This window comes from Gracilinanus agilis, chromosome 3, assembly GCF_016433145.1.
Source record: "Gracilinanus agilis isolate LMUSP501 chromosome 3, AgileGrace, whole genome shotgun sequence".
In the NCBI taxonomy this organism is placed as follows: Eukaryota; Metazoa; Chordata; class Mammalia; order Didelphimorphia; family Didelphidae; genus Gracilinanus; species Gracilinanus agilis.
This window is the reverse complement of record NC_058132.1, coordinates 266,275,581-266,294,877: the sequence shown is the minus strand read 5'-3', so window position 1 is coordinate 266,294,877 and position 19,297 is coordinate 266,275,581. Positions and strand designations below refer to the sequence as shown.

The 19,297-nt window shown below is 35.2% G+C and overlaps 2 protein-coding genes across 4 annotated transcripts in view; one reads left to right on the top strand and one right to left on the bottom strand.

Annotated features, from left to right (window-relative positions):
* MARCHF7 (membrane associated ring-CH-type finger 7) overlaps nucleotides 1–3,938 on the top strand; it is a 33,853-nt gene extending 29,915 nt beyond the window's left edge. For all 3 annotated transcript variants that reach the window (XM_044669847.1, XM_044669845.1, XM_044669844.1), the window contains 2 exons: nucleotides 573–621; nucleotides 3,044–3,938. In XM_044669847.1, coding sequence (XP_044525782.1) covers nucleotides 573–621; nucleotides 3,044–3,102 — 108 coding nt within the window. In that variant the 3' untranslated portion in view covers nucleotides 3,103–3,938. The remainder of the gene's footprint in view (nucleotides 1–572; nucleotides 622–3,043) is intronic.
* A 3,445-nt stretch (nucleotides 3,939–7,383) lies between these two features.
* The window catches only part of CD302 (CD302 molecule), a 56,876-nt gene continuing 44,962 nt past the window's right edge, over nucleotides 7,384–19,297 (bottom strand). The window contains exon 6 of the mRNA XM_044669108.1: nucleotides 7,384–7,920. Coding sequence (XP_044525043.1) covers nucleotides 7,724–7,920 — 197 coding nt within the window. The 3' untranslated portion in view covers nucleotides 7,384–7,723. The remainder of the gene's footprint in view (nucleotides 7,921–19,297) is intronic.

The window sequence follows — 19,297 nt, the reverse complement described above, 5'->3', positions numbered from 1 at the left end:
TAATTGGAATTATGAAGGTTTTCAAAACCATTGTGGTTTTTAGTGTAAAATTGAGTTTGAAACCTCAATTTTCTTAGGTTAGTACATCAAATTTAGAAAATTCTTGAGTTTTTGTTTTTTATTTGTAACGTGAAATTCCTCTTTTCTTTTTGGATATTACCTCTAAATTGAAATTTAGGTTCCAGGTTATAGAATTTTCAAAATTGGAATAGTAATTTGCTTCAGTGCAAAGATTTAGGACTATTGGATGAAATAATTTAATTCTGTTCTTTAAGAGATCATTGTGGCCATGTTTCCTTTGCAAACAATTAAAGCAGCAAATAGTATTAATATTAAGTAAGAAGTTTCCTGTTGAAATTAGACTATTGCAAATAGCATGTATATACGTGCACATATTTCAAATGCTCCCCTTAAATTATGTGTTTTAATTGATTAGGGAGAAAGCCCTAATTTACTAGATTTTTTTTAAGGGCTTAAAATTATATTTTACTTTGTGTTGATCCACCTATACTGATTCTGTAGATCCATATACAACATTTAAACTACTGTATTTCTTTCTGCATTGTTTCTAGTTTATTAACCTTGCAAGAACTCTTCAGGCACATATGGAAGATCTTGAAAGTAGGTGATATTTCCCCATCCCAGACTTGTTGAATTTATTTTTGCAAATTAAACCCACTGAACAAAACTTAGCAGTGTTCCTCTTTTTTGAAGGCATGTGCTATATTAGCTTACTGTCATTTTGACTGACTGATAGTCCTATTGATAACAAAAGTTATTGTGGGGGGAGGGGATAGAGATTCAGAAATTTGAATTTTTGAGAAAAAATTTTTAATGGGGGGAGTGATATGCAAGATTATTGAACTATTCATTTAGTGAAAACATTAATGGAACAAAATTGCATATAAATAAACCCTAACATGTTTTGAACTGATCAGTTTCAGCTCTTTAAGTGGGATTAATGTCATTAAGCCAAACATTTCTTAGATTTATGTAATTATATTCTAAATGTGAAAGCATTTTAAGATATACTATAAGCCTTGAGATATTAATAGTAATTTATCATCCATGTGAAAGTTTCCAATGTGTCTTTAAACTGTGCTTTTCCGTGTGTCTCTCTGCTGTCCACCAAAACAAACAAAAAAGCCACCCCTGTTTATTATTTAGTTGCTTCTTTTTACTTCTTAAAATTGTCTGGATTATGCAATTCGCACATAGCATATTATCCTTGTCTCTAGAGAGGGTTTTATAACTCTTAAAACATTTTTTTAGGAAATAAATACTTGACCATTTTAATCATCTCAATTTTATTAGTGGATCTCTATTTAAGAATTGACAAAAATTTGTATATACTTAATATTTATTTTTGAAATTGTTTTTAACAATTTTAATGAAGACATTGAAGAGTTTATTGGGGATTCAATGGAGTGATGAGTAAGCTTCAGAGTTCAATGAAGTTCAGGAGTGACTATTTTCTTAAGTTAGTTACTTAATGAGGCTTTATGAAAAAGAATGTAGTGTATTATTCTATATGTGTTTTTGATATTGTTTGGCTTTTGAAGTGATAGGTTTTTTTATGTCCTTAAGACCTAATTTTTATTATTTTCATTTTACTACTAGTTCCCATCTGTCATTTAGTGATTTTTTTTCATTCTATATATGTCCCCAAATTCGTCCACTTTAAAAGCAACAGTATTACAGGAAAAAAAGGTATAAAAGTGGAAATTTGATTTGCTTGTTATAGCTTAACTTCCTTTAAGAATCAAAGTTCGGGGAAAAGAACTTTCTATAGATAGGCAAACATTGAGTTTTTCTTCCTTATAGTGTTGGTTATATTTAGAGTAGCCACATATTATTTACATCCATAAAAGACATTTGTGTCATTTGAGAGCTACAAATAGTCATCTCACAGCTGAGATTGGCACACTTAGAATTATAACTTCCTGGGGAGCGCAGTGCAATTTGAGGGTTGAGATGGACACTCACTCTCTCTCTCTCTCTCTCTCTCTCTCTCTCTCTCTCTCTCTCTCTCTCATATATATATATAATACACAGAGGGGACAGCTAGGTGGCTTACTGGATTGAGAGCCAGGCCTAGAGACAGGAGGTCCTGGGTTCACATCTGGCCTCAGACACTTTTAACTCCCATTGCCTACACCTAGAGTATTGATTCTAAGATGGAAGATAAGGGTTTTACACAGTGAAGTTGTTTTTGTTTTTTTTTTTCCCCATGAAAATTGGGTGATCATTTGTAATTGGCAGGCTTAGACTCTTTAAGAGTAATCCATAGTGCTTTAAGATTGGCAGTTCACTATTCCTCAAAACTGTTAGATAAGTAGTATAAATATTCTTATTTGTAATTTAAGGAAACTGACCTTAGAAAAGGTTGTGGCTTTTCTCCTGTGGTCACATAGCTGATTTGTGTCCAATTGTATTTAAAACTCAGGTTTTTGAAACTCTCAAGTTCCTAGACTTTTCTAACTCTCATGGTTGATTCATTCAACTTTCTAAAGAAATAATCAATATTCTGTTCTTGTAGTAACTGTCTTGTTGCTTCTTGCAAAAATCATATGGATTTTTTAGGTACTCTTACATTTCTGTTAATGAAATAAAAATAGATCTGATATAGAAAAGTTCCAACAAAAGGGGTCCTATCTTTTTAAAGAAAAGACAATTTAAGTCAGTCTGGTGTTTATAGTCAACTTAGTAGATCATTTGAAGTAAATTGAACAAATGAACCTGTTGTGGTCATTGCAAAGTGATGACCTCAGTGAATTTAAATTTTCGAGTGTCTGTAAACTAATAAGTTGCCCCAACCTGTATCCCTCAATTCTTGTGAGGTGCATTTTCCTTATAATTGTAACAGATTAGATTCTGTATGAAGTTTCTCAAGTTGATATCCTTGAATCTCATTTTGGCTTTTTTTTTTTTTTTTTTTTTTTTACCACAGTTTGATCTGAAATTCAAATATTTTTTCAGATGTTCTCTGTGGTAGCTTTTATATCTTGGTCATTTTTTGAATCTATTATTGTTCTTTTAACAGCCTCTGAGGATGAATCCGAAGAAGATGGAGACCACAACAGAGCATTTGACATGGCCTAACACCATATGAAATGAAAGAGCTGCAAACAATTGATATAAAGTCTCAATTAATTGGGGGGAGGGGATGCTTATTAAAAGTACATTGAATATTACTACTTTTATTTCGAGTTGTTGCTGGCTTCAAACTACACTGCTACACCCTGAAACATAGCCAGTGAGAATCTAATATGTTCACAAACTGGCAAGTTCATGTTGATTTTCCCTTGAGGTGAGTGGGAAAGTATTAGCTTTGTTTCAAGTATTTAATTCCCCTCCCCTCATTTTGTGTTCTGATTACTGTAGTCGGATTATATTTATGGAAGATTATTCAATTTCAATTTAAATCCCATGTTAGTAAAAAGATTGGATCCTTTTGAAGATGGGGGGGCGGGGTGGACAGGAAACAATGCAGGATGATATTTTCTTTTTAAACTTAAGTTGCAGTCTCTTTTTGATAATCGATTCTGGTGTTTAAAAAATGGAAGTGAGTGGAACTTTTTGAAAAGCTGTAGTATTAGGTTTCTAAAAGAAATTTGAATTGTTAATTCACTTAAACAGCAATAAAAGATTACAAGGACTTAAATGTTTAAATAAATGATGGAATTATTATGTATTGATTTAAAAATCAAATTGTATTTGATATGTGGTATGCAGATATTCCATTCAGGAATATTACAACTCTAAATTTTTATTTCAGAATTCTCTGCAAAAATGCAACTTACCAAAATTATTGCAATCTTAAGCTGTTAATTGAAGTTTTTTAGCTCCCACATTCATAATTAAAAACACTGGTTATCAATGTGTTTTTTAGTGTTGTCATTTCTTTACAAATAAATATGATGTATATATAAATTGAATTTGTCGTCTTTTTTTTAAGCTTTTGGGTTTCAGTAGTTTTTATATTACTTTGAGAGAAAAGGATTCATCTTACCCATTAATTTTGGTTCCTAATATAGGCCTGACCCGAACATAATCTTGAAATATAGGATAAGTGTGATTTTAAGTTTTAACACAGCTTAAACTTGTCATGAAGTTTAAAACTACAGTAAGACTTTTGGAACACCATTTTTGTTATTCAAGTACTAAGTTTGTTTCCTTCTAAAAAACTATACTACACGTCTCTCAGGTAATATTTTCATCTACTGTATCTCTGTGCCTGGGAGAGTAAGGCTGAATTGAAGGTCATTCCTTTAATCATCTTACATAAGTACTTGATAGGCTACTGTGCAACACAGTGGCAGCCTACCAATTGCTCCCTCTGATGAGTATACTTTCTTAAGAATGTATTATCCTCCATTTGAATCAGGGTGATGGTATAAAATGACATCTTTTCTTCCTACAGTTAAGCGAATATTTCTACATTTACCCTGTATATTAGAATTATTTTCCAGCAGTTTTCAGAAAATATTTGAAGAGTTTAAATTTATTAAATTAAGGCAACTATTTCACTCAAAGACATGATTTGCCTGTCTCCTGACTTTTTTTGTCTAGCTTTAAAGTAAATATATATTAACTGAAGGATGCAATTTTTAATAACTATACTCTTGATATTTCAAGAACACTTGTACTTGCTTTTCAGTTTGTTAATAAAGCATTTATTTTCTCTTTCCCACTTCATTTTATACCCTCTAAAGTAGGGGAGAGTAAGAATGCTTACAAATCTTTATCTCTGCATTTCCCACTAAGGATATTGACATGCTCGTGCTTCCCTATGTTGTAATGGAGCATATAGCTACTACATAAAGTAGGCATAAATATATGTTAAGCAGAAAAAACCTTTTAATTTTCAGATACCATCTTGAAAATCCATTTTTTTCCATTACGTCCTAGTTCATTAGTTTTCATATTCTGAAGAGTCCAGTGCATTGTATTTGGAATCTATAACAGGCGTTCTTAACTTTTTTATGTTATGAAACCTGCCTACATTCTGGTGAAACCTATATTATCTTTTCAGAGTGTTTTTTTAATGCACTAAATATATAGCAATGAAAAGGAATCTATACTGGAATAGTAATAAAGTTTATGAATTCCAGGTTAAAAACCTTTTCCTTTTAATATTGTTTATTTGACTTTATTTTTGTTTCTGGCATCACAAAATGTTAGCTATTACTGATGTGTTATCCAAAATCAGGATTTCAGTTTCCCCAAAGCTGGGATTAGTTTTCCTAAAATTCCTGACTACAGTTTGTTGAGGATGGGGGTATATATACAAAGAGAAGTTAGGGAAAGGATAATGGTACATGGAATGCTGAATTTTTAGTCAAAAGGACCCGAGTTTGAATTTTAGTACCATTTTAATTACCTGTGTCTTAAGAGAAGTCATTTAGCCTCTGCATTTAACTTTTCCTTATGTATAAATTGCTTATCTGTAAAATGAGCTGGAGAAGTAAATGGCAAATGGCTCCTGTATCTGCCAAGAAAATCCCAAATGGAGTCAGAAAGAGAGTGAAAATGATTGAACGACAAAATTTTATAGTGAGGGGATTAGACAAGAAATTTCTGTCTCTTCCTGTAACGTACATGTGATTGATTTGCCACCTGACTTGAAACTGGAAGGGAAATCATGGATTCTGGAAGACTGAGATAAGAATACATTTCTGGACATAGAGAATGGTTTGTGTGACTACTGAACAGATTCAGTGTTGAATTCAAGAAACAACTGTTAGTCGTTAAGTCTGCAAAGGAACTAAATAGTGAATTTTTTTGCAAGTTCATTGATCCCAGGTTAGTAACCTTCATCTTGAGGCATAGGTTCTGGTTGTGCAGGATTAAGCAAGGGCAGAATCAGGTTTTTCTTCCCTCATTTTCCCCTTCATGCCATCAACAAGCCCTATTGGAAGAAGTTGAAGAGAACAAACCCCTATAGTGTAGGCTGTGTCAATAGCCAAACAATAGCCCAACCTTCCCCTTCCCATTTCTGCAGGCTTTATACACATACCTAAAGAAAGGGAATGGAAGGGATTCCCCAGTAGTCACCAGGAAAGCTAGGTGGCTTCACCAGAATGAAGTACTAAATAATATTTTTGTGCAATATTCTCCCACTAACTCGTGCCTGAGAAGGTCATTTAGGGTTTCAGTTCATCTGTAAAATTTGAAGGGCTTGAGCTTATATCTTTTAGGTCTTTTATGCTAACATTCTGTAAATCTCAAGTCAAAAGGGAATTGTCAGGACTAGTCACAATATTGGGCTTGTTCTATAAATGCTTGGTTTTGTCAACTTAGTAGGCTAAGTTTAAATTGTAAATGTTAGCCTCTACATAAGCAGTAAAGAAAACAATGGTATGAATAAGTGGAACATACGTATTTCATAAAGAATACCAAAAGTTTGGCATGTGTGATAGGACCAGGATTTGAGTTTCCCCAAAGCAGGGATTAGTTTTTCCTAAAAGGCAACAGCTCTGGCCCCAGGACCTCATTGGCCTCTGCCTTTTTTAATACACTTGCCTTTGAGGACAAAGTCCCACGTAGGAAGGGGTAGAGCTCCTCCCACCAAGTGGGTGTCTGAAGACTAAAGGAGTCACTCTGCTATCAAGGTATAGTTCCATATGAAAACATGGGTGTACCCACAGGAGCCAAGTTATATGGTATCCTTACTGTATTGGGCTTAGCAACTTAAAAGTGTCCTGTAGAGTCCCCAAGTCAAACCTGAATTAAGTGTTTGTCCCATTTATGACGGGACTGTGGCACCCATCATGATAGACACCTTGGAAAGCTAAACATTAGTTAATGCTGATATTACTTAAATTTCTTTTGTTATTTCCTTTGCAGCCATTAATCTTATTCTTTTATCTAAGTGGTAGTATATTTTTGCTCTTTGATTTTTGGAAACAGCTAAATGTTATGCAGGACTGAGTGCTGGATTTAAAGATGACTCCTGTTGGCAAATTCTGACTACTTCCTACCTCGAAGTTCAACTTGAGCTATCTGGGCATGAGTTTCTATTGTCTCAGCCACACATAATCTTTATACCTTGTAAATAAAGTGAGTGCCGAAAAAAAGTAATCTTTAAGTGATGAGACCAATTTCTTCACCTGGTTTATAATCTAAACCTAGTGGAAAGAACAAAGGATTTGGAGTCAGATCTTAGGTTCAAGTCTCAGTGCTGATATTTGTAAATAGGATATCTAAATAGGTCCCATGGTGACAACTTTAAAGGAAAACAAATATTTGGATATAATAAGTTCCTGTATTTTTAAAACTCATTTTTGTAATCATTGTAATATTTAATGTTTATGTAAACTGTGGTTGCTTTATATATGCATATAGCTCAAGTAGTTCTCTTTTCAAATGAGTAAGCATGGCTTTGAGAGTTTGGCCAAATCACTTCAACTGTTTTAATTTTCCTCAATTGAAAAATGAGGGTTTTGGATGAGATTTCTAACGCTTCTTCTAATTCTAACCTATACCTTTATTTTGAAGCTTTATATTTTTTTACTCCTTAGGAATCCCTAATGTTTCTAATAGACCTGGCAATATGCAGACATTTTCTTAGCTTCTAGGGAAATGGTTTCATAATTTAAAAAATACCTTATTTCTCATGTCTTAGAAGCTTACATTTGGATTGCCGTTCAAAATACTGCTTTAGAGATATATATGTACCCTGCCCCCCCCCCAATATCTCTGGACCTTAATACTTAAGAAATTAAGCAACATATTCATTTTCTTCTGCATCTACTAAAACACAGTCATCATTATAAGAAAGTTGAGGTGCTGTTGTGTAAGCTGTATTTGTAAGGCCAGATGTTAGATTTCTTTTGTATAGGAACCAAACGATCACTCCCGTAATTGTCAGGATTGTGGTGCTGGCAATCACCAATGCTGTTATTAAAACATGGTTATCTGTAAAGAAAAAGAAAGAAAATGTATGTTAGATATCAAACTGTACAAGTTGCAAAGAGTGGAAATGTTGGTATTGGGAATTCCAGCTAAAGTTTATCTTTCTACTAATTTTCCCAAAGCATAGGTCTGGCTATGCTACTCAAGAAACCTCAGTGGCTCCCTGTTCTCTCTAGAATCAAATACAAATGTCTTGGCATCTAAAGCCCTTTTTAACAACTCCAACCAACCTTTCCAGTCTCATAATACATTGCTCCTTTTCACGTACCCAGTGAGCCTGCCAAACTGAAACTATTCATGTTCTGCAGTCTGCACCTTCTTGGGATGTATTCCCTCCTCCACCTCTTGGAATCCCTAGTTTTCCTTCAAAGCTCAGCTCAGCTATATGAGGACTTTATCATTCCTCCCAAAATTACTTTTTATGTACTTTGTTATCCACTCTGATAGAATGTAAGCTAATTTAAGTCATGAATTGCTTCTTTATTTTTTCCTCACAGCTGGCACATAGGTAGCACTTATTAAATACTCCTAGATGAATTGAGTTCTAAAGCCAACTAAAAAATCAAATACTCATGAAATCTATGATCTCATGGGTGTGTGTTCCCTGCAATAATGGTAGGTTACCATCCCTCTGTGCCTACCCATACTTCAAGTCTTATTCACATCATTTCACCACAAGGAGTTCATTAGAAGTGCCGGAGCCTCCCCTCATTCATCCTACATAAGATCCCATTAGAATGCTGGCTGCCACCTCATCTTTTGAAGCTGCTGGTTATAGGTTGCAGTGTGCTTATGCCCCCAATATTCTTTTTCCATTTTTCTCTGGGTTATTTGTTTTCAGAGACTATCACTGAACTAAGTGAATGAAATTATTGTTCAATTCATATGGATTACTATCATGGTCAACTTTTGCTAGTCTCTTAAATGGCCAAATTTTGTAATGTGTAATTACAAATTTTTGTAATAAAATTTATTCATGTGAAAAAAGTACGACATTGATCTTTTACTCAGTCTCAACCTACCTTCCCAGTCTTTACCTAGGCATCTGCCAGATCTCTTTTTAACTTTGTAATCTGTGCCAAACTCACTCATTGCCCACGAAGAGCTGTGACGAGTTGTTACTCCTAATTGGAGGTAGTTTGCTTTTCTGGCATATTATTGAACATGACTTAATTCTTGGGTGACTGGATAAGTCATTTGATTTTAGGGGTTAGATTTATATAATTGAAAGCCAGAATGAATCTCTGAATCATCTACATAACAGGAAGTTTGGGTTTCAACTTGGGCTACCTCTAAGATTCTGGGGCCTGAAGTCAGGAAGACCTCAGTTTCAATCCAACCCGACACTAGCTGTGGGACCCTGGGCAGGTTACTTAAATCTGTTTACCTTGGTCTTTCTAAATGAAAATAATAGCATTTGCCTCCCAAGGTTACTGGGATTATAATTGTAAAGTGCTCAGCACAGTGCCTGGCACAAAAGAAGTACTATATAAATGTCAGCTATTATTACATTTTAAATCTTATTTGTTTCTTAGCTAGGGAAAAAATCCACACTTTTCAAGGGTCGTATAATAAAGCCTTTGGTTTCTTTATAGATCCCTTCATTCTTCATGCAGCTTTATATTCAAAAAGTTTTGTCAAAATGTGCAAGCATGCAATTCTTTCCTTTGCAAACTCTTTAAGTAGCGTTCCCCCCCAAACCCTTCTTTGTGTGAGGTAATTCTACTAGCTAAATATAAAAGGATTGTGAGTTAAGGAAGGGGGGGAATCAGTCAAGACTAAAATCATAAATGACAGTAAAAGACCCAAAGGCATAGATAGGAAGATGTCTGGCTGCCTATCATCTAGAACTTTCTTGTATATACACTTATTTTTGCATAATGATAACATGAATATTTTATATTTTTCAAATGGTTTTCCTGGCTCCTTGTAATTTCATGCCAGTAATGGCCAAGCTGTGGTGATAATAAAAGGCCACAGGGAGAAACCTTCCATCATGCAAAGAGCATTAGATTTGAAGTCAGAAGACCTGAGTTTGGATTGGGGCACTGTCACTGGCATGCTCTCACACAAATTGCTTGACCTGTTTGGTCCTCAGTTTCCAATATGTAAAAATGAAGTGGTTGGAGCTAAATAATCTTTCAGATCTCTTCTAGCTCTAAAGTTCTATGAGGTGAGGAATATGCACCACAATGAAATATTTTTGAGCAGCTCCTGGACCTTCCATAGGGACCACTGGTTAATGCCAAAATTCTTTAATGAAAGATTTAAGCAGCTTGGGGGAATGGTTTTTAAAAATCATATTAATGCAGCCTAATGCAATTACCACTACAATAAACATTTTTATTTTATTTATTTTTTTAAGCAATGAAATTTCTAAAGAGATTCTTTACAAGTTTTCAGAGACAATTCTTTTAAATTCATCCAGATGTTTTTGAAATGTTCCATTGGGGTTGGTGGAGTTTTTCTTAATCAGGAATCAGTTTCATTAAATGAATTCCATTCAATTCACCAGTCAGAACTGTAGAGCAGTTAGCCTTAGTATGCCCTCCAAACTTGTTTGTTTACTACCTAAAGAAAGACTATCAGCTCATTGGGTGGCCTCCCTCTGGAGGACCACAGCTAGAGCTGCATAGGATGAGAAGCTCTGGTTACCTTATCACGTGCCCCTTTATGAATGGAGACCACAGATCCATGGAAATGGAAGAACAGAATTGGTATATTTACCTTTATGAATGGAGACCACAGATCCATGGAAATGGAAGAACAGAATTGGTATATTTACCTTATAGAGAAAAAATATGCTATGCTTCCCTTCAGGGTGTGCTTATATCAGCAGTTTATTGGAGGCATGCCTGGGTTTGCTCTTTGTCCTCTTTTACTTTACCCTAGGCAAAAGCTATGGAAAGCGGGGGCTCAACTCCCATAGGAGCCGAATCTGTTAATGTAGCAGTGGATGTTTCTAAAGAAAAGGCAGGGGCCAGGACAAGAAAGAGTGCTAGTGTGAAATGTACCAGCATGGTCCTGATGGGATAAAAATAATGACAATTTTGAGTCACCTACCATTTTTCAATTTTTAGCTGTATCCGGGCCTTAAAAGTTTCCCTTAACATAAGAGGAGGCATCTAGATCCACTCAAAGTGCAAAGCAGGGTTTGGTTGTAATACCATTGACCTAATGACTGCTTAATAAATGTCCTCTAACCGAATTTAAACTCAAAGTCTTGCAGGACAGTTCAGGATGGTATAACTAAAGAAAGAGCCCTAGATTTGTACATTTGCAGATCTAGAAGCCACTACTTGTGTGGGGGTTGCCCTCCTCCCAGTCACTTATTCTTTAACTGTCAGATGGAAATCATAAAGCCCACCCTACCTCCCTGGGACTTGTGTTGTGAATGATTTGAGAGGGAAAAGAGACACAAGGGATGACTGGGAGGTCTACCAAAGACTGTGGCACCCTGGAAAGCATAGGATTTGGAGTCACAAGTACAAGAGATCATTCATTTAGAGGCGGAAGGGATCTTGCATGCCATCTCCTGGGTTCAAATCTCAACTCCGGCACATTGACCTTAGACCAGGTACCTAACTTTTCTAGTCCCCATTTTCCACATTTATAAAATGAGGGTTTGGACTAAATCATCTGAGATTCCATCCAGTAATAAATCTATGATCCTATGAATATTCAGTGTGGCAAACCAAGCATCAGTGCAGGAAATAAGGACACTAGTAAGATAGTCAAGATCAAAAACATAACTGCCTCCCCTATAAAAGGGAACTCTGTAATTTTTTTTTAAATAAAAAGGTCACATGTATTCAAATTGTCTAACAATGTATCATATGTACAGACCTTGTTCTAGGAAAAAAGTCTAGGAAAAAAGTTCAAGAAGAACAATGATGTTGGAAACATTTGCCCAACAGAATGTAGGGAGGTCTTCTGAGGCTCCAAGATGACAGAGAGCAAGAGGAGGTTTCCAGGAGCAGATGGAAGAATGGAGATAATGAAGAAGTTGAAGTTGAGGTGGGAGGAAAAGGAAAACAGTTAAAGGGCCTAAGGGTGATGAAAAGCTAAAACAAGTAAAAAGTTGAGATAAGAGACCTCTTACTGAGCCAAAGGACTGACTTTTTCAAAATAGCTTTGTCTGAAGTCTCTAGAAGAGTGGTAAGGTCTGCCCTCAATTTTAAACCCTGTTGCTCCTTCTCCCTTTCCTTGGCCAATGGCTTTCAAACCTCATGCATTCTCCCCTTCTGCGGTAACGTTGTGCTGGCCCTGCCACGCAGAGAGACTCAGGCATCCAGCTGTTAGACACACCACATGACTCTGTGACTTCTATGTCCCACCACTAGAGTTCCTGGGATCCAAGTCCCCTAAATAATTTACTTCCCACAGTATTTAAATCACAAGATTCAATTCCAATTAGGGTTTGACTGAAAGGATGTCATAATTATTACCACTGACTATTTGACGGTAAACTCTGTCCAGGGACATTAATGCAATAGGAAATCTCAGTAGGTAGTTTGCCTGGGTTGGTTTCCTTTCACGTTTACATGGTGAATTCTCAGTACATTGTTATATAGACAACTTTAAAGATTAAAAGCATGATTCCATTGCCTTGATATCTGCTCCTTTGCTTCTAAAGCATTCTTGAACAAGAAACAGAAAAGGATGTGAATTCTTCCCAAAGTAATTAGAGCAACAATTGTATAAACTATTTAAATAATAAATTAACTAACTAAAATTGTATAAATTAATATATATATGTACATACACACACACACACATATATATATTTGTTGTTCTGAATAAAGAAGTCTGCAAAACACAATGGGTGAGTGAGTTCCCAAATAGAGGGTATGCTTCTATGAAATAATACATTTAATTCTCACTTTCGGAATGGAGACCAAAACACCAGTCTTCTTCATCAGAGATTTCTAAGCTTTCCTGCCAACATCTCATTAGGAAGGAGCAGGGATAGGGATAGGGATAGGGATATATATATATATATATATATATATATATATATATATATATGTATGTATAATATATATATATTTTAGATATAACTCCACTCTTTCTGTTGCACTTCACTCAGTTTAGGTCTCTCTGTTCTTCTGTACTTTGAACACACCAAAATAGAATTGTTTAGAACTTTTCCTAGTAGATTCATTAAAAATGGTTATGATCCCAAAGAACGTTGTTTTGGTTCCCAGCCCAATTTGTTCCAGCAGTGACCACATCAAAATCCCTGTCAGAGGATATATCCAGTGCATTCAAAACACAGAGCCAATTTTGGCAAAGATGCACACAGCAGCAATTTGGCAGTTGCTATTGGGATACTGATGATACAATGATTTCATCTCAATTGACATAAATGGTAGCACTATTGTGTGCTTGAAGAGAAAATATAGAATATTTCTTTTTCGAGTTGCCTGCATTCTCTCAATCATGGGTCCCCTTAAAATTCTGTGCTCACAAGAGAAACATTCTCTGCTCTTCCTAGATCCTATCCCTTCCTCTCTCTAGAGAAATCTTGCACTCCAGCCCATCTTTCTGCAACATTTTTACATGTTTTCTATCTCCTGGATTCTCTTCTGCATTCAAACCTAAATCCCTCATTTCTCTTCAACACAGGATTTAGTAGCATATACTGCCATACAAGAAGTGAATAACATTTTCAGGCTGTTGAAAAAAGGGCTCTGGAGTCTGATGATCTCATGGAAAAAATTTTTAAGATGAATGATGATAAACTTTGGTGGAACAAGGGAAGGGATGAAGTAGCCAAGCACGATGAATGTATTAATGATGGCATTTTGAAGGAAGAAAAGTGATTAGAAATTGAAATCCATTGGCATTACTGAACATTCTGAATCTACAAGAATTTTATAGGAATCTTTTTTTAAACCATTACTGTGCATTGGTTCCAAATCAGAAGAGTGAGAAGAGCTAGGCAATGGGGTTCATTGATTTATCTGGGATCACAAAGCTGGAAGTGTTTGAGAGCAGATTTGAACCAGAACCTCTTATCTCTAAGATTATTTCTTGGTCCATTGAACCACCTAGTTGCCTCCAAGAATTTTATAGGAATCATGATGCAAAGACATGTAAACAGAAAGTATACAACAGAAAGTGCAAATATGTCAGAAAAAGACAAAAACAAAAATGTATTTTTCTTGAATTTAAAATAAATCATAAACATATTAAAAGAAGTGGAGAGGATTTTAGTTATGCTTACAGAGAAAAAGAATTTTTATTGGATAAATTTAAATCTTCTCTTAAGGCCACCAAATAAAATTTGATGAAATATTTTGAGTTTTGTATCAATCTAATCAATATACCAAGAACCAGTTTTATATGCAGGAAAGAAATCAAAGTGACAAAAACTGAAAGACAAGGATGTTCATATCGCCTTGCTTATAAGAAAATATGTGTCAGGGGCACTTTATAGAACTACACAGAGTGATAAAATTCAATAGGCAGATAAAATATTTCTAACCGCAAGGGAAATTATTTTTAAATTTATTTTTAGAAGTAGGAATGAAGAGGGAATAGTATTTTCAGATTTTGAATTATATTTTTGTTTTGTTTTGTTTTGTTTGTTTGTTTTTAACCCTTAACTTCTGTGTATTGGCACCTTGGTGAAAGAGTGGTAAGGGTGGGCAATGGGGGTCAAGTGACTTGCCCACGGTCACACAGCTGGGAAGTGTCTGAGGCCAGCTTTGAACCTAGGACCTTCCATCTCTAGGCCTGACTCTCAATCCACTGAGCTACCCAGCTGCCCCCTCTTGAATTATATTTTAAACAAATAATCATTAAAGAAAAACTATACGAGTGGAACAATTTAAGGAGAGGATGAGAAACAAATGAACTCAATAATCTGGTGGTCAGTTGACTTGAGAACATAAATTATGTGGTGAAGGATTCCCTATTTGACAAAAACTATTGGGAAAGCTGGAAAGCAGGTTAGCAGAAATTAAGTTTAGGCCAACTTTTCAAAAAATTTTAAACCATATTGTACAATAAGCTGTAAGCTACGAAAGGACATACCATTAAAAATTAGTAAAGAAGTAGACCAGGTATCTTTCACAGCTATGTCTAGAGGAAGATTTCATAATGAAATAAGAGATAATGTAATTACAAAGATAAAATGTAGTTTAGATTTCATGAAGTTAAAGAATTCTTGCATGAATAAAATTGAAGGAGGATAAGAAAGGAAGCTCTTGGTTGAGGAAGAGTCTATATATCAAAAAGCTCTGATTAGAGACAGTCTCTAGACAGAGGTCACATAAAATAGAAAACTTTGTCAAATTTATGGGAATAAGAGCTATCCCCCAATTGATGAATGGACAAAAGATATGAATAGGCTGTTTTCAGATGGAGAAATCAAAGTAACATACAGTACATGAAAACATATGCTAAATCACTACTTATTAGGGAAATTCAAACCAAAATAATTTTGATGTATCATCTCATACCCATCAGACTGGTTAAAAGACAAAAGGGCAAAATGACAAACTTTAGAGGGAATGTGGAAAAATGGGGACACATACATTGTTGGTAGAACTGTGAACTGATCCAACTATGTCTATAATGCTATAAAACTGTTTATATCCTTAGACCCAATATTCCTGGGTCTTTCCCCCAAGAAGATTAGGAAAAAATGAAAAGAACCTGTATGTTCCAAAATATTTATAGCAGCTCTTTTTATAGAGGCAAAGAACTGGAAATTGAGGGGATTTCCATCAATCAGGGAATGACTGAACAAATTGTGGTATATGATTGTGATGGAATACTACTGCAACATAAGAAATGATGAGCAGATTAATGTTTTTAAAAACTTGGAAAGAACTACATGAGATAATGAAGAGTGAAATGAGTAGAACTAAGAAAACATTATATACAGTGTAAAAAGGAATTCTTTAATTTATTTAATTTAACGGGCGACCTGGAGGTCCTCTTACCATAGAGATGTGTAGGGATTAACCAGCCCACAGTGACAGGAAGTAGGAATCAGGGAACCCCCTGCTAAGCCATCGTCAGTTACAGGCTGTCAGTTGCTGACAGTTGAGGAGTCAGTTGCTGACAGTTAGGGCTGGCAATTGCCGGGAAGTTGGCTGCTGGGCGTGAGTTGGTTGTTGGGGGTTGGTTGCTGGTAGTGTGTTTTGGTATTTAGTTGCTGAAATATAAAGGCAGGCCTGAGCTTACTGAGAGGGCTTTTGGCTTTAGCCTTTAAAGGGATTTTTGCCTCTGGGATCTCTAGAGAGCAGGAGGTCTGTCTCATAGGCAAGGATCTGCTATCAGTTAGTTACTGACAGTTTGGGCTGCTATAGAAAATGGATTGAAGGAGTGAGAGAATGGTGGCTGTCTATTATTTTAGGTAGTTAGGTAGTTAGTGAATAATTTATAGATAGAGTAGGTTATATTAGGCCTGGGTTGTGCCAGGCAGAAGAAACTGTCCTCAAAAGACAGTTAGAGTTAGTATTAGGAATTTTAGGTATATTTATAGGGTATAAGATATATTTTTATATTTCTCTTCTTTACTATATTCATTTACTCTTTTACTATCTCTATTGTAATTAAACTAAATTGTTAATTGTTAAAAGCTGCTAGAAGTTTTCTTTTCTCTGGCTTAAAATGCAAATGAAAAGAACTACAACAACCAAACAAAAAAAAACCCAATTACTATGTAACTATAATGAGCAAGAAGCTTGCCTCTGCAAAATAAATGAGAAAATATACTTCCCTTACTTTTCCACAGAGTAAGATACTGTAGACGTGGGTGATATTAACATATTTTAAAGTGTTAGTTTTTTTTATTGCTTCTTTTCCTTTTCTTTCTCTCTTTTTTTCTTTTATAAGGAATGACTTGCTAGATGAGGGGAGATATATTAAAAAATTAGATTTATCTAAAGCAATAGATAATAAAAATTGAAAATTAAAAATAGATGTCAAATTTTAGTTTAGTATAATATAAAACTGAAATGGGGAGAGTGGTATGCAGATTGAACCCCATTATAGCTTCTGTAAAATGATCAATATTTATAATAATAAAAATAATCACTCTCAATAACAGATATAAATAATAGCATACTTTCCACACAATATTCTTGTAAGGTAGGGAGTGTGCCAGAGAAGCTAGAATATAATTTAAAAAATAAACTGCAGACATAATAATGGTGTTGCAGTGGCCTTGGCTACCTATATCAAGTCTTTCTTTACTCTAGTCCATCCTGTATTGGGCTAGCAAAGTGAACTTTCTCAAGTACAAGTATGCACATGTACTACCTAGATCAAATTGCTTACCACCTCAGGGAAGAGAGAGGAAAAGAAAAGGAGGGAAGCAGAAAACTGTGATGTCAACATTTTGGAAAATGTATGTTAAAAGTTGTTATTACATGTAATTGGGGAGAAAATTATGTTTTGAAAAGTGCAAGTGTGCAATCCAATGATCCAGAACAATTCTGAGAGATATATGACAAAGAATGCTCTCCAACTCCAGAGAAGGAACTGTTGGAGACAGAATGCAGATAAAAGCATGCGATTTTTCAATTGTATATTTGGGTATATGTTGTGGGGTTTTGGTTTTATAAGATTATTCATTTATAAAAATGAACAATATGGAAATATATTTTGCATGGTAATAACCCAGATTGAATTGCTTGCCAGCTCTGGGACAGGGGAGATAAGGTGGGAGGGAGACAATTTGGATCATATAACTTTGGAAAACATATAGAAATTTGTTAATACATATAATTGGTAAAAAAAATTTAATTTAAAAAAAGCAAACCAACAAACAAAAAGTACAGGTATGATCATGACATCTCCCTATTCAATAAACTCCAGTTAGACTCTAATGTCTCCAGGATCAAATATAAAATCCTATTTGGCTTTTAAAACTCTTTATAATATTCTACATTTCTGCCTTTCCAGTCTTCTTATACCTTTACTCCAATTCAAACCAATGACAGAAGCCTCTTTGTTGTTTCTTGAACAGGGAACTGTGGGTTTTTACTGGCTATCCTCCAGTCCTGGGCCTCCCTCCTTCCTCATCCATGGCTTTTGAATTCTGTGGTTTCCTGCAAGTCTCAGCTAAAATCCCACCTTTTGCAAGAAGCTTTCCCTGTCCTCCTTAATCTTAATCCTTCTCCCTATGATTATTTTTCATTTGCCTTGTATATATCTTTTTTAAAACCCTTACCTTCTATCTTAGAATCAATACCAAATATCAGTTCCAAGGCAGAAGAACAATAAAGGCTAGACAATTGGGGTGAAGTGACTTGCCCAGGGTCACATAGCTAGGAAGTATCTGAGGCCACATTTGAATCCAGGGCCTCCTATCTATAGGCCTGGATCTCTGTTCTGTATATATCTTGCTAGTACAAAGTAATTAATGTTTATTACTTTTGATGATTGGGGGTGGGTAGGATGGAATTAAGGCTAGAGAAGGGAAAAAGGGGAATGATAGTTTTCTGATTGTATGAAAATTCAGGATGGGTTAATAAGCACTTTTAGTGTTACTTTGGAAGAGACAATGCAAAATGAAATTGGGAAATGGAGCTGAACATAATGTGGACAAAACAAATGAAAATATCAATGGAAAAGTTAGAGCAAGTAATCACTGGTGCCAGTCTCCTTGAGCATTAGTCATGAATAGCTTCCACCCAGCGGATGTGTAGTCCCACTGACAGGAGCTCAACAACAGGGAAAACTCATTCAGAAGATAATTAATATATTTGCCACTGGTGGAAGGAGGACAAGCATGATCATTGGTGATCCAATTTGCAGTTTAGTGCCTATATGTTACTACTGAGAAAGCAAAATTAGGAGGCAAACTTTCCAACTTTGAATAGATACAATAAAAGCCTAGGAGGAAGAAAGATTTTCTTAAAAAAAAAGTTTGCAGTAAAGGATGATGGTAGAGTAGAGACTAAATGAAGACAATCTAAAGCAGTAAATCATACAAATTATATACAAGGAAATAGCATAAAAGGGTTTCATTCATAAAACAGAAATTGAAGGATTAGGAAATGAAGACATGAAAAAACTTTTTTAAAAGGCTGGAGGAAGTAGAAGAATTAGGGGGGAGTAGAGACATGATATGGAATGTTTTCCATAACAAATGTTTGGCTTAATCCAATATAAAGCTCCAGGACAGAAGAGACAGCACCTGCCAGAGAGGAGGGGGTGAGGAGGAAGAGAGAGCAACACCTGGACCCTGAATGTACCACAGCAAAATACTTTCAGAGCCAGTTGGCCAAGATCTAAAGTGCAGGTCTGACCATGTCACCTTTCTAGTCAATGAACTTGAGTGACTCCCTATCAACTCCAGGTACAAATATAAAATCCTGTTTGGCTTTAAAGTCCTTCTTAACTTGGTCTATTTTCT